At 38.4% G+C, this 14,858-nt stretch overlaps 2 protein-coding genes across 5 annotated transcripts in view; one reads left to right on the forward strand and one right to left on the reverse strand.

Annotated features, from left to right (window-relative positions):
* Positions 1 to 12,364, reverse strand: part of CCDC30 (coiled-coil domain containing 30) — a 283,097-nt gene extending 270,733 nt beyond the window's left edge. Inside the window, exons 1-2 of one of the 4 annotated variants that reach the window (XM_058303779.2) lie at positions 11,949 to 12,364; positions 1,477 to 1,593 (exon numbers count right to left, since the gene is read on the reverse strand). The gene's annotated coding sequence lies outside the window, so the exon portion shown is untranslated. Of the gene's footprint in view, positions 1 to 1,476; positions 1,594 to 11,516 lie in introns of all 4 variants that reach the window. The other 3 variants (XM_071217504.1, XM_058303777.2, XM_058303778.2) reach the window with 3 other exon arrangements.
* Positions 11,691 to 14,858, forward strand: part of ZMYND12 (zinc finger MYND-type containing 12) — a 50,423-nt gene continuing 47,255 nt past the window's right edge. Inside the window, exon 1 of the mRNA XM_058303781.1 lies at positions 11,691 to 11,899. Coding sequence (XP_058159764.1) covers positions 11,718 to 11,899 — 182 coding nt within the window. The 5' untranslated portion in view covers positions 11,691 to 11,717. The remainder of the gene's footprint in view (positions 11,900 to 14,858) is intronic.

A 14,858-nucleotide genomic window follows, 5' to 3' on the forward strand; every position in this document is an offset into this window, starting at 1 on the left:
ATGACATTATTCTTATCAAAACCCTCTGAAGGCTGTCCATCTTGCTAAGACTAAAATCCCCATTTTTTTCCCATAGTTGACAAGGCTCCCCATGACCTCTGATCTCACCTATCTCTGACCACTAGCCCCTCATTCTCTGGTCTCCTTTCAGTGTCTCCACATACCAAGCACCCTCTGATCTCAGGGTATTTTATGTGTGCTCTTTCCTCTGCTGGGAATGCTCTTCCCTCCTGTGTCCACCTGATATGTACATTTATTTCCTTCACATCTCTGCTCAAATATCACTGCAATCAGAGAGACTTTCTGATAACCTTACATAAACTAGCACCCCTGAGCACTCTCTGACCCCTAACCCTGCTTTATTATTTTTGGAACACTTTTCCTTAAACTTGGTTTATTTGTTTACTGTCTATCTCCTCTGACTAAGCCCCAGGCAAGCAGGGGCTTTGTTTATTCATGATAACACTCCCAGTGTCCACCACAGTGCCTATCAGACCAGGCACACAGTAAATACCAGTTGAACAAAGGACTGAACCACCACCATAGGATGTGAATTCTCCTATACAGCATAAGGAGTTCATCATTAAAGTGGCCGCTCTGTATTTTTCTTTATAGCTTTGTAGTACTTAAATATGGAAGAGACTGGAACAGTCCACAGGCTTAAAGCTCAGTGCAGCAGAGGAGACAGACACAACAAACTAGGCTGGGAAGGAAAGGAGGCTTTATTGGTTGGCAGAGGACAGGAGAGCTAATTAATCCCAAATATGCCTCCCTGCTATCAGGTTTTCTTACAGTTTTTATACAGATTTGAAACAAAGAAAATTAATCATAGACTTAACATTTCTTTGAAAGGGTTAGGGAGTTTTTCTGGTTTTCTGCTCTGGTTAACATTTAAAATACATATTGTGCCTGGTGCCTCTAAGTTTCATGGCTATAAGAATAGAGACATTTTCTTTACAAAGCAAGTAAAAGGTCTGGTTAAATATTAAACTTGATAGGACTATGTGCTTTTCTATAGAAACTTTATGCCTATTCTAAGGTGCTTGCTAGATCACAAGTACATTGTGCTCTGCTCATGCTACAAATTCTCCATGATTATACTTGAGCTACAAATATGCTGGGTACTTAACAAGGCAGGTGTTGTGGGTGACACAGAGACCATGAAGACTAAGACTATGATCTCTGCCCCAGAGTTGCTGACACGGGTAATTATGATACAATAGTAATAGGCATTGAAAGAAATAAATACTTTGCACTCTCACATACCCACATTTCAGAATATTTCAGACTATATACTAAAAAAATACAGGCAGAAAATACACCTAAAACATTAGAAATACTTTTCTTGGGATTGAGAAAATACAGTTATTTCCCCCATTCCTTCTACATTTCCTAAATCTTCTGTAATTGTTACATGTTAATTTTTAGAATTAGGAATAAAATACAAATTTACATTTTTATGAAAGGAAAAATTACCCTGAGTTGGAGCTTTTTAAACTCATGTCTAAGCTGTTCATTTTCCTTTTCATAAACATGAGAAAATGCTTCTCTTCCCTCTGTTAAGTTACCGATATGGTATGCATAATTTTCCACCTAAAAAGAAAACAATAATTTTCTTAATCTTAGCCCACAGCTCATATTGTAACCCATATCAAATGCCCAGTGAATGAAAGAGCCATTAAGAAATCACCGTACTATCATGTCTATAATCTAAAAACTCAGTTTTCCTTAAGTGTGGGTCTCTCCCCCTAAACTTCCTTCCAGCCGTCTTAGGTATACTATGTTTCCCACAGATATGATGACATATAACTAAAAATTTCTGGGACAGTCACAATCTCCAATATTTTTTCCACTAACATACCAGGATTCAAATCGAGTCTCCTTGTCCGTGGTTTCGGAAATATGGTCACAGTACCCATGAATGGAGAAAAATCTACACAGTAAATACGTTTATACCCCTAAGCTAAAGTGATGGTTAAGAAGTCTGAAAGGATAAAAGGAGATTGTACTAAAATAAATTATTAGGAAATCTTTTTAAATAGTTTCTGGCTAATTCGACAACTTCACAAAAGAGACTCTACAGTGGTTAATAATAGCATAGACTGAAAACTAAATGCCTCAGACACTATTAAGTACATCAAATATTTAATTTTCACCACAATTCTATGGGACTTTACCCTCCCTCTTTATGGGTAAGGAAGCAGGCTAAGGGACTTGCCCAATATCACACGAGAATAAGGGGAGCACCTAGGATTCACACTCAGATGGGTAGAAGTCAGAGACTATGCTCTTACTTGCTACGCCAAATTGCTTAGAAACAGACTACAAAAACAACTGAATTGCACTTTGCTGTATTGGTTTGAAACCTCCTGGATAACCGAAGGGTACTTCACAGACCCTCAGAAAATGTACAAGAAGCTAAATCATACAGTAGAAGGAATACTGTATTTGTAGTCCAATTTGGTCACTTCCCGTAAGATTCAGTTTCCTCTTCTGTAAAATGGCAATAACAATAACATGTAATTCCAATAATAGCTATAATTTATTGAGCATTTGCTAGATACCAAGCACTTGTGTGAGATACTTTATATACATAAACTTGTATAAGCCTCACAAATCCCTTTGAAGAATATTCCCACCTTACAGATGAGGAATTTGGAACTCAAAAAAGTACGCTGCCCAAGGTTACACAAATAGTAATAAGACAGTTTTAAAACTTTTAAACCCCATTTAAGTAATGTTAAAGTTCATGTTTTTTTTTTTTAATTAATTTATTTTTTAGGAGTTACCAGGGATTGAACTGAGGACCTCATACATGGGAAACAGTCACTCAACCACTGAGCTACATATACTTCCCCCATGCTCTTTTTCTTATTCTGTAATGCTTTTATTCTAGAGGAATTCATTCCTCTTTAAAAATCTGGAAATTCAATTACCCACTAAAGATCAACAAGTTATATATCTGAGTTGAGATGTGAAAATATAACAGAGTGATTTCCAGGTAACCTGAAAGAATTTATTAACTCAGTTAAAAAAAAGAATATCTCAGAAAGTAAGTTGCTCAGTACTGGAAACATCAAAAAGAGTGAAAACAGAGTCAATAGATGACATTACCTAGCCATCTAAGTGCTAAGTGCCCTGGTCATAGGATATAAAAGGTCCAGAAATGAGGGCAGGTATAGAGAGCACTATAGTAGAAATCTAGCTTTCTTAGTCAGAGCTATAAAAAATTAGAATCATTTGTTCACCACGTAAACATCTTGGCTTCCCATGTAGTGTGCCTATAGGGAAAGAATGCATCAGTGAGAAGACACATGTGTCTTGTTCCTCTGTCAATAATTATATAGTTCTTATTATCAATTAATAAGCTGGTATCTGCTTCTCTACAAATGTCTGTGAGTTTTGCTAATACAAACCCACCTTTGAGAAGCAAATCCACTTTCTGTACACTGACTAATAAGGTTTCTAAGCTTACAAGGAAAATAATAGTCAACTAGAATCTGCTCCTGAGACAAGGATGTATTTTCTAAGATAATGAAAGCCTACTTAAGCAGACCTGTTTAGATGTTCAACCAGTCATCTCTGGCAAATATCCTATACATGTACTCCTTTGGAAAACAATACAGATTGTTGATACTATTTTATGGAAATATGTAAATGTGAATGCCCTGCAAATTAGGCAATGATATTCAAATGTCAGTTTTAATGTGTCAATTTAATAAGGACAATGAACAAAACCACAAGTATCTTTAAAACTTTGTTATTAGCTCTTCTTTCATTTCTTCCATGTGCCTCACTGTAACCTCTTCTAAATTTCTGGTAGCAGATCTTAACCTGTCTTCACTCTGCTTGAATAAGCACCAGACAAAATAGAGTCCGTTCTTCTATAGTAGCAAGGGGATTAATTTCTTCTTTCTCAAGATGGTAAATTACGTTCTTCTAATTCAACTTTTTCCTTGACAGAAAAAAAAATAAGCATGTGTATTCACGTACACACAAGACTAAGAATGCAAGGAATCTGATACATGTATATGCCTAGAGTTAGACTCTACAAAGTATTTAGTTTTCCTATTAATTAATGGTTATGTTATCCAGATATAATGAGCACTTAAACAGCTGACATCAAAAAATGAAATTTTGAACAGCTGTATAATCTCTTCTAAAATAAGAAATGAGAATATGATATATATAACGGAAATTACATATGATAGAGTATTTGAAAAAAATACGTTTTCTGTCTCTCCGGTTCTGAAGTTTGCAACTTAATAATCTGACATTTTCCCCAAAGCCCCTTACAAGGTTATAATGTCTAAAGAAAACTGTTTCTCCTAATGAATATTTAGAAATAAAAGGACCCCTCTTGTAGCTGAAGAGCCCATTAATTCTGTACTATCTATCAAGAATTATTTTGCTCACAGATTCTATCTTAGAATTTATGTTGATTTTCTAAGTCATTCAGCTCTCTTATAAAACTCCTTGAATTCTTTGAACAGCCAGGCAAAAAAAATTAATCACTTATAAAGGGGGGAAAGGTCAGGATGGCCTCAGATTTCTCCATAGCAACATTCAATTCCAGAAAACACTGGCAGCTTGATTGGATCCAGATTTCACTTCTTAGGGTTGTAGCTTGATTTGCTAGCTCATTAACAACTTAATTCAACAAATATTTAGAAATCATTCAATAAATATTTGTATATATGGACAATAGAAGTGATATCTGGCCAAATGTCTTAGTTAGCCAGTCTGCTGATAAATACTACAATAATGGTTTACTTAAACAACAGGAATTTATTGGCTCATACTTTTGATGTTAGGAGAAGTCCAAAATCAAGGCATTAGAAAAATGATGCTTTCTCCTCAAAGTTTGTAACATTCTGGAGCTGACTGATGGTGTTTCTTGAGGTAACTTGGCTTGCACCCCTGCACCAAGTCACATGGCAATGTCCTCTTCTTTCTCTTCCAGTCTCCACTGATTTTTGGCTTCTGGTTCCTCCCCATGGCTTTCTCTTACTATGTTTGAATTTCTTCTGCTTATAAAGGGCTCTTGTAATCTGGATTAATGCCCACTCTCATTCAGTTGGGTCTCACCTTTATTAAAATAATTTCTTTAAAAAACAACAGCAACAACAACAAAACTTCTTGAACTAAGCCTGTCATCAATATTGTCTTTAATTTTTTTTAAGTTGGGAATAATCACGCTATATAACAGCACTACAATGGTGAGAAAAAGATAAATTTCTGTAGATTGATGAAGTGATAGCTATGTTACTAGAAGCACTATGAATAGGATTTGGTATTATAATCAAATAAGAATTATAATCCAAATTAATCTGATCCAAATTGTAATGATATGCATAATAATTATTGTACTACAGTCAGGCCACATATATAATTACATTCAGTTTTGCTTTTTTAAAAAGCAAAATCAGATTTTTCTCCTTTGATTTGCTAAGTTTTTCAGTCAATCATTTTTACATTAACAATTTTCATGAAGAATATATAGAGTCTTAGTTATCCTCTGATATTCACACTGAAGAAAAAAGGACCCAGGTCTGAATCTTCACACTCCCATGTGTCCTCCCATGACATACAGTTAACAATCTTCTCATGTCCCTATGCTATCGTCTGGTCCCCCACTCATATCCCACTTCTTCCTATAAGGTCTCTGAGGATCACAGAGTTACTTGTGATTTTAGTTCTGTATATCAAAGAGTCCAAGAAATGAAGACTATATAGCCCCTTATGAAAAATATCTGGAAATATGGAAAAATGTTTATGTTGTAATGGTAAGAGCAAAAGCAGACCATAAAAGTATCATAACTATGTGAAAATCAGGCACATTAGGAAAGACTGGAAGCAAATATGTCAAAATGTTAAAAAGCAGTTGTAATAAATTGGTGGGTTTGTGAGTGATTAGAAAATAATTTGAAGTATTATAAGTCCTGTACTGTTGGTTGCTTACCCTAGGAAAACAGCATAATCTCTACGTTGTGGAGGTGGAGTGAGAGAGTCTTGGGTTGGAAGAAGTTCCAGTGAAAAATGATGGGGGATATTGAGAAAACCTTTGTATATTTGGCATCTGGGAGATTTGGGGGTAAAGGAGGATAAGCTGGGATATAGAAAGGAGAGGCTCCCTGGTCAGAAGAACAGGGTAATATTCGAGTCAGTATCCAAGTATATGACTCATCCAATCTCCTAAATTCGACCACTTTCTCAAAGTCAGTGACCTTTAATGTCCATTTGACCTAGTCATCCATTTCTATGGCCACATCTGAGCTCTGTCCTAACCTGAACTACTGCTGAAACTCTGTAATCCTAAACTCCAAATGTCCCACTCTGATCATCACCTTCTATGCTTCCTACTCTATTAAACTATACTTAAGCTACAGTGACAGTGAGTCCTCCAGTTCCTAGACCATTACATCCTCTCTCAAACTATCAGCTACTCTTGGGTTTCAATTATTTCCCACACAAGTCTGGACCCAACTTTTGATCATTCCGAACAATCTCTCACCAACATTTCCAATTATCTTTTTTTTTTTTTTTAAAGATTTATTTATTTAATTCCCCCCCCTCCCCCGGTTATCTGTTCTCTGTGTCTATTTGCTGCGTCGTTTCTTTTGTCCGCTTCTGTTGTGGTCAGCAGCGTGGGAAGTGTGGGCAGCACCATTCCTGGGCAGGCTGCACTTTCTTTCAGGCTGGGCGGCTCTCCTTACCGGTGCACTCCTTGCGTGTGGGGCTCCCCCACGCGGGGGACACCCCTGCATGGCGCGGCACTCCTTGCGCACATCAGCACTGCGCATGGGCCAGCTCCACACGGTTTCCAATTATCTTGTTCCTTGTTCTACCTTCCTTGCAACTTAGCCCTCAATAAGTTCAACCATTTGAACCATTCCCCACCTACTCTAGGTTACTTAGTGCTGACAGAGACAAATCAAACAGGTATATAGACTGGAGATACCACAAATTCATGGTCTCCAGCCTGAGCCAACATTTCTTTGTTGGTAGGTCCTTCCGTGTGTTCTTTGCCAGCTCCTGCTAATATTTTGCTTAGCAACCATTTCAAACTTTTACCTTTCCCATCAAACTCCAAACCTTACATCTCCCCTCATTCTTGGCAAATGACCTTGTCTCCCATAGTACTAGTAAAATGGACACAGTGAGAAGACAATTGGGGGGTGAGGGGGGAATTAAATAAATCTTTTAAAAAAATAAAGATATAAAAATAAACCTCCTTTGATCTAATTTGTCTTCCATGTACCTCAAATCACTGCATTTTGACTTCTGCTCTTACCCCTGTATTACACTGTCAACAATGACCCTCAAAATGCCAAATCCAACAAACATGTTTCTGTTCTTTTTACATAAGATCTCTCTGGAATATTTGTTCAGCTCTTTCTTGAAAATTTGTTCTTTCTCTGTTCTTTGATGTCACTTTTTTCTGTTTTTACACTCCTGTGTGTTACCTCTTATGTCCTTGTGTTCTCTTACCTTTTTAGTGTACTTCTGTACTTCCTGAGCTCCTACTGCTCCACAGGCCTTCAAATGCTTCTGTGCCCAAGAACTCTGCCTTTAGCTCTCTGCCTTTCTAACTACCATGATAATTAGTAGCTTAAGAGTCTGACATACCTCAGTCCAAATCCTGGCTCTAATATTTTCTAACTGTGTGACTTAGAAAAGTATCCTAGCTTCTTTAAGCATTTATTTTCCCAGCTATAAAGTGGATATAATAGCAATGCCTACCTCATTGAGTTGTTCTGAGGATTTAATAATAATCCATCTCTGCTAAATTCCAGATCTATTCTACAAAAGGTGGCAAAAACAACAACAACCAACAGAAAATAGAAACACCCTTAAGTAAGAACAAATACTAGTATGTATGGCGAAACTGTCAGTTGTCCTTCAATATGCATTCTCCTTTTTCCACAAAAATGAGATATTTTGACTGAACACAAGACTGCCTTCCTTACTGCTAGATACAGTCACGTGACTAGGTTCTGACCAACAGGATGTGAATAGAATTGTGTGTCACTTTCAGGAAGTATCCTTAAAGGAATGGAATACCCCTTTTCTCTTTCCTTTCTGCTGATTAGAATTTAGATAAGATGGCTGAAGCTTGAGTAGCCATCCTGGACACAATAAGATGGAAGCCACATGCTATAGATGATATAACATCATGAGAGAAGCAGTCTAGATCTCTGACAATTTCAAGAATGCTGCCATACCACCTCTATACATTTATGTTAGAATAAATTTCTTTTACAGGCCATTATTACTTTGAACTTTCTGTCACTCATAGCTAACCAACCCCAACTACTATAGGAGGGTTACTGAAAGGATAAGATACAAAGGCCTGTGCAGAAACTAAACATGGCTATATAGGAATTGGATGTAGAACTGGACAGCCATTAATAGTCTCTCCCAAGCCAGGAAGTTTTGGTCTCTGGGTTTCTCTATGAGTTTCCCCCATTTATTTGCTTCTCTGCATAGATGGATTTTCCCTGCTTATTCATCTGCAAAGCTGAAAACAGACATTCAGGTCCTAAGGCTATGTGATTTTTCAGAGTAAGCCATTCCTATTTCTTTATCTCTTAGTTCAAATTTTTGAAAGAATAAGGATTAATTAGTTGTTGCTCACCTAGTGAATTGTGCCCTCCTCTCTGAAGTCAGTTTTTTTATTCCTCATTAAGTCAGTTGTAGCTATAGTGGGTTGGAGGTAGAGGAACAAATGTGGCCATCTAAGTCTTAAGCAAGGATTGCCAGGTAGTGGGATGTTCCACAGAAGAGGGTATAGGCTAGGAAGGCAATACAAAATGAGCCTCCTGTTTAAACCAATGCATATCCAACTGCCTACCGAACGACTCAGCTTGAACAATTCACTCATCTTTTCCTCACATCTGTTCCTCCTTCCGTATTTCATAGTTAATAAAATCACTATTGACATTGTCTCCCAAGCCAGAAACCAGGGAGTCATACTTGACTCTTTCTTTTTACTCATCCTACTCCATATCCAACCAGTCACTGAATTTGTAGACTGTATCTCTCTTATCATTTTCTACTTCATCCACTCCTTGTCTAGGGTTGCTGCCTTAGTTTAGATTATCCTCACTCTGCTTGCCAGGTTAGTGTAATAGCATCCTTAACTGATTTCCCTGCTGCCAGGCTGGCCCCCATCCAATCTGTGCTCCATCCACAAAGCTGCCAAATTGATACTTCAGAATGTAAATCACTTAACATTCTCTTTGCTTTCAGGGCAGTGTTCAAACTCCTTAGTTTGGTACCAAAGATTCTTCAGTCTGGTTCCCACTACACAAACTTATCTTTCGCCACTTTTTGACATTAGACCTTCATGGAACTATACTTATTGACCCCTTGTATTTTCATACTGCTTATATTTTCATTACTTGGAATATTCAGTTTGTTCTGCCTGGAATGGTGCAATGATATCCCAGAATTAACATTTTTCTAGTAGATCTCCTAAGACTCAATGGCTGAGTAGTTTAAATTTCTAAAAAGGTGGATCTTGAAGTAATACAAGTCCATTTTTTTAAAGTACAAATGCTCTCACACCTAAACTTTGTCTAAAATTGCCCATACAACAAAGGATACAAGAATACTATTCTCTCTTTTGCTGATATTGAATAAATGCTTATTAAGTATTTTTAAAACCCATGCTCTGGAAAGATGTGCACCCTGTAAAGTTTCAAGGCTTCCAAAACTTTTGGATGTAAAGAATAAGGTGCAAAGCTGTCAAAGTAAACTAAAGAAGAGATAAAGAATACCAAATGGGAAGAGAGCAAGGAGAGTAAGTGCAGAGGTTATTTCACCAGTCGGCTCTTTCTATCTCCCAGCATGTGTCTTCAAACTACAGTGAAGGGGCCAGCCTCATGCTACATCACATCTCCTGGCTCTGAGTAAAGGAGAGCTTTGAGTGATACACAGAAACAAAGAAAATAGCAGAGCCACAACAACTGAAACATCCAGTTGGGTGACTTTTCTTTCTAACTCTTGTTTCTTTCTTCTACACAAGCATAATTTAAAACTTACAGACATATTAAATATAAGACATATTATACAGTTTTTTACCTTTTCAATTTCCAAGTAAAATGAAGAAAGGATTTTTTAAAAAGTCAAAACAATGTAGCAATATGGGAAATGTTTAAAATATAAACGTGAAAAAGGCATAATACACAACATGATTATGATATAAAAAAGGTACACATGTAAGAAAGGACTGAAGCAGAGCAGAAAAAATATTCACTGTTGATATGTTAGGGTAAGGTTTTTCGACCTTGACACTATTGATATTTTAGGCTGGATAATTCTTTGTTATGGGGGCTGTCCTGTGCATTGTAGGGTGTCTAGCAGGATCCCTGATTGCTACCAAATAGATGCGAGTAGCACATCCCCAGTTGTGACAACTTAAAATGTCTACATACATTGCCAAATGTCATTTGGCGGGCAAAATCACCCACTTGGATTTAGAGCTACTGTGTAAAGGATAGGAAATAGTTTTAAAATGTATGTTAACATTGCTATGATGGTGTTTGTTTAGAAAATGCATATTAGAAGGGAAAAGGAAAGTTCCCTTAAAATACAGCATCTAATATACCTGCTCTTTTTTCAGGAGTTAAAATTTATTTAGTTTTCATTTAATGTGAGGAACTGAAAGGCTGCAAAACTTGTTTTTCTATTCCCATCTATTATCAAAGAGAAAGCTTAAGATCTAAGTATGTGGAAACTTGACCTGGCTCTAAGCCAGAGAGATCACATAATAACTGCTTCAGTTGGCCTGAGAAATCAAAATTCCCAAATCATCCCAGCCTCAAAAATACATGTTAAAAATGTACACTTGCATATCCTCAAAATAGGTTTACATTTAAACCTGAATCATGAAGAATAAATATTAAGATTCAGGCAGGATATTTTAAAACAAATTAAATCACGTTTTCCAAGCTACTATCAAAAATAAAATTGCACTAAATCTAAATGAATCTGATTCTATGTCTAAGTCTCTCTCTTCTAGTGTTATTAGAACTGTGGAGCCTGCTACTTTATTTTTTTTCTACCATTCCTAATTCTTTCTGATTCCTGGCTCACATTAAAAAGTATGTTTTCTGACTCAAAAATTGACATGAATAGGTGCAAGAACTGTTTCAAGTATCTCCTCTCCAGAAAATTCTGTAGTATCTCAGGTGTTGTATTTATCTGGGCTTAAAGTTGGAATCTTCTGTTATGTGATCATTTTAAATAATCTTTTCACATCCAAGAACACATCACTAAATGTATGCCTAACATCATATACACAGCCCCAAAATGCAACTTTGATTTTTTTTCTCTAATTTTCAAAACACGCTAGGCTTGCTTAGTAATTTAATGTTTATATTTACCAATGTCCACTTCTCCTCCATTCTGGTGTCTAATTTACCCCACACATTATGTCTGCCATAGTGCAGAGAAACAGAGAAAATTTGCCAAATGATGACAGGGCTGGAGAATATGAAATACTCAACTACCCAAAACATTGTAGCAGGAAAGAAGGAGGTGGTCTACAGATGACAGAGGTGGAGACGAACGGACATTCAATAAAGTGCAGCGTAGATAGAGAAGGACGGCTGTGGAATGGGTTGGGTGAGAAAGCTGGCGCTCAAGGTGATGAGAGAAGTGGATGAAGTTGTGGCTTGAAAGGCAGAAGGTAACTGACTTGATGACGTCTGATGTTCAGACGTCAGGCCTCCACAGCTTCAACGCGAATCAAGGTTCTGTACCACCAACATCGACCCAAAAAAAGAGCAGAAAACAGCAGTTCGTTGAGGATGGGGTCTACAACCGGAGGGAAACCGAGTCTCCGAGCACTTTGCAGCGACCTGTACTTTCAGGCGCGGCCATTTGTCCAAGGGTAAGTCTCTTTCTTCATCAGTAAAGTGAAAAAAGGAACTGCTACCTACCTTACTGAGGGTGTTATTAACCCGCTATAAATAAAAGCGGGAACCTAATACTAAATGGCTGTGGCAGTTGAGTCCGGAGAAAACGGGCGAATCCTTCTTCAGGCAGAATCACTCCAGCCCTGGGCTTGAAAAGCCGAGCCTGGAGGGGCTCTCCTACAGTTTCGTGCCATACTGAGGAGAGATGAGGAAAAGACTCGGCGTGCGGAAAAAGAGAGGGAAATGGGATTCTTGGGGCTGAGGCGGGAGCCGCAGGAAATTTTCCTTCGGAGTTTGCCGTGAGGGTCCCAAGTTCGCCCCACTTCCTTGCGGCTCAGCTGCCCGCAGCAGGTGCCTACGAAGCCCCGGGTGTCATAGCAACCGCTCAAGCCGCAAAGACGCACAGGCGTTCTTCGGGCGGGAACCATAGATACGACGCACACCACTGGCGCTAGGGGATGTTCTTCCTGTGTAAACCATTGGGACGATGCACATCATTGGCCCTTAGTTCGTGGAGCGGAGCCCTTCCGGCATTAATTCTAATACGGCTCTTTCTATTGGCTTTGGGGATCGTGTCGGTAGTGACCATGGAAACGACACCCAGCCTAGAAAGAGACTCCTAAACTCACATTTGCAACTCAGAGGATACATTTTGTCATTTGACAATATAGGTCTCAAAAAGGTTCCTGCGAGGTCTTCTTACCTAGAGCTCCGGTCTACTAACCTTGGACTTGTTTATTTAGAAGTAGCTTCATTCTTGCAAGATTAAATAAAGTTTGTGAGTCTGCCTGGTAAAGAAAGGAGGTGCAGGAGTTCTGAATTTTAGACTTAGATCGTCATTAAGTACCTGGGGCACTAAGATAAATCACAACCCTTTGGGAGTGGCCTTATACGTAAAAATGAAGAAACCGGACTTGGCTAGAAATACCCCCTAAGGCTGAAGCCCTTTGGAAATCCTAAGCACTGAAAACTGGGTGTAGGACCTAAACTTTAGGTGACTCATGCCCCCAAAATAAAAATTTCTGAATGATTCAAAACTTAAACATAAGTTACACTTTATCATTTTCATTCTATGGGCTCTTATTGCAAAATTCTGGGCTAGTCATTTGAAACTCATTTTGCAGAAGTGCTTCAATCCCTCCTTCAGCACCCAGAGCCCTTTGCCAGTGTTTTTCTCTCACCTAAAATGCTTACCACCACCACCTCCAGCCACTTCCTCAGAGAAGCCTTCCTTAGTTCTCCAATCTTAGAACAGCTTCCTTATTTGGGCTCATTGACTCACATTTCTTTTCCCTTTCTTTACACACTTTCATTTGTTGTTTAAACAAGCAAACAAAAACTCCTGGAACTTTTAGTTGTGTGAATACTGTTTTTAAGTTCCCTGGGTGAAAACTAAACCCAAGGGGAAAGCATTTTAAATAACTCCTTGCAGGGTTGCTATGGTTGTTTTTAAGCCTTAATAACAAAGGATATGAAATGGTTCCCAAAAAGAAGTTAATATTTTGATAAAAGGATCACTTTTAACCCCATTTATCCCCATTTTATGCCCAAAGACAACAATGACAGACATCATCCACATGAAGCTATCGATACAGGAAAGAAAATCAATCTTTTACTTGTGGCCCCTTCAGCCTATTGCTTTTAAGGTTTTGCCAGTTGGACCTCAAGTTAACTTAGAACATTTATTCAAAGGGATTGTTGCTTCCAGTCTTGAGTGCTGCAGTTATTTTTACTTTGCTCAGGGTCACACTTCCTGATTTAAAGAAGAATCTCAGTGCTTCTTAGTACTTCCCTTCAAACCTTTTCAACTGAAATAGATTACACTTCTATTATCAGATACGTTGGACTACCCTTCCCAGCTCACCCTATTAAATTTCATGAATTGCATTTTAAAGAAAATATTTATGTGAAGCACAGCTCCTATCTCTATCTGGTTAGTATATACTTTTTTTTTTTCCTGAAATACCTGGGATTGAACCTAGGACCGCATACGTGGGAAGCAGGTGCTCAACCACTGAGCTACACCTGCTCCCCAATTTGTTTTTTTTTCTTTCTTTCCTTATGGTATATACATACAATGAACTATTATTCAGCTTTGATAAGGAATGAAATTCTGGTACATTCAACATAGATGAAGCTTGAAGACATAATACTGAGTGAAATTAGCAACATAGAAAAATATTGTAAGATGTCACTATGATTCAATTGTGGTTTCATAACATTCATGATTTCAAATTTTAAATGCTTTTTGGTTGTTAATGGTAGTGTTTTTTTGTTGTTGTTGCATGTTTTTAAGGCCAGTAGCAAGAGTTTATTAAGAAAACAAGAAAAAGTACACTCATAACAGGGGTGCAGGGGTAAGACATGCACGTGGGGCCCCGAGGTAGGTCTTTTCAAAGCCTTTCCTCCTCCTCCTTCACCATATTAAGGAAGGATCTCAGCTATTCACTGACCTGATTAGTTGCCATTCCACCTTCAATAGTAGTTTTGGTCCCCCCACCCCACCCCACCCCCGCCACCTTGTGGCTTTGTGCTTGCTGTCTGCTGTGTCTATTTGCTTGTATGTTCTTCTGTGTCTGTACTTATTTATCCCCGCCCCCCCATCCCCGTGGCTTGTCTATTGTGTCCATTCACTGCCCGCTATTCTGTGTTTTTGCTTGTCTCCCTTTTTGTTGCATCACCTTGCTGAGCCAGCTCTCTGTGGCGTGAGTCGGCCTTCACAAGGAGGCCTCAGGACATGAACCCAGGGCCTCCCATAGTAGACGGGAGCCCAGCTGATTGAGCCACAGCCGCTTCCCTTCAAGGGTAGTTTTTTGAATTGCACTCTGGGCCAACCTGAAGATCATTTAGAGGATTTTTCTGGACTCTATTTCTTGCGTATTCCAAACCCAAAGTCCAGGGCAGTGAGGGGAACTTTGAAAGCTTTTCGAGGAT

This window comes from Dasypus novemcinctus, chromosome 9 (genome assembly GCF_030445035.2).
Source record: "Dasypus novemcinctus isolate mDasNov1 chromosome 9, mDasNov1.1.hap2, whole genome shotgun sequence".
NCBI classification, from domain to species: Eukaryota; Metazoa; Chordata; class Mammalia; order Cingulata; family Dasypodidae; genus Dasypus; species Dasypus novemcinctus.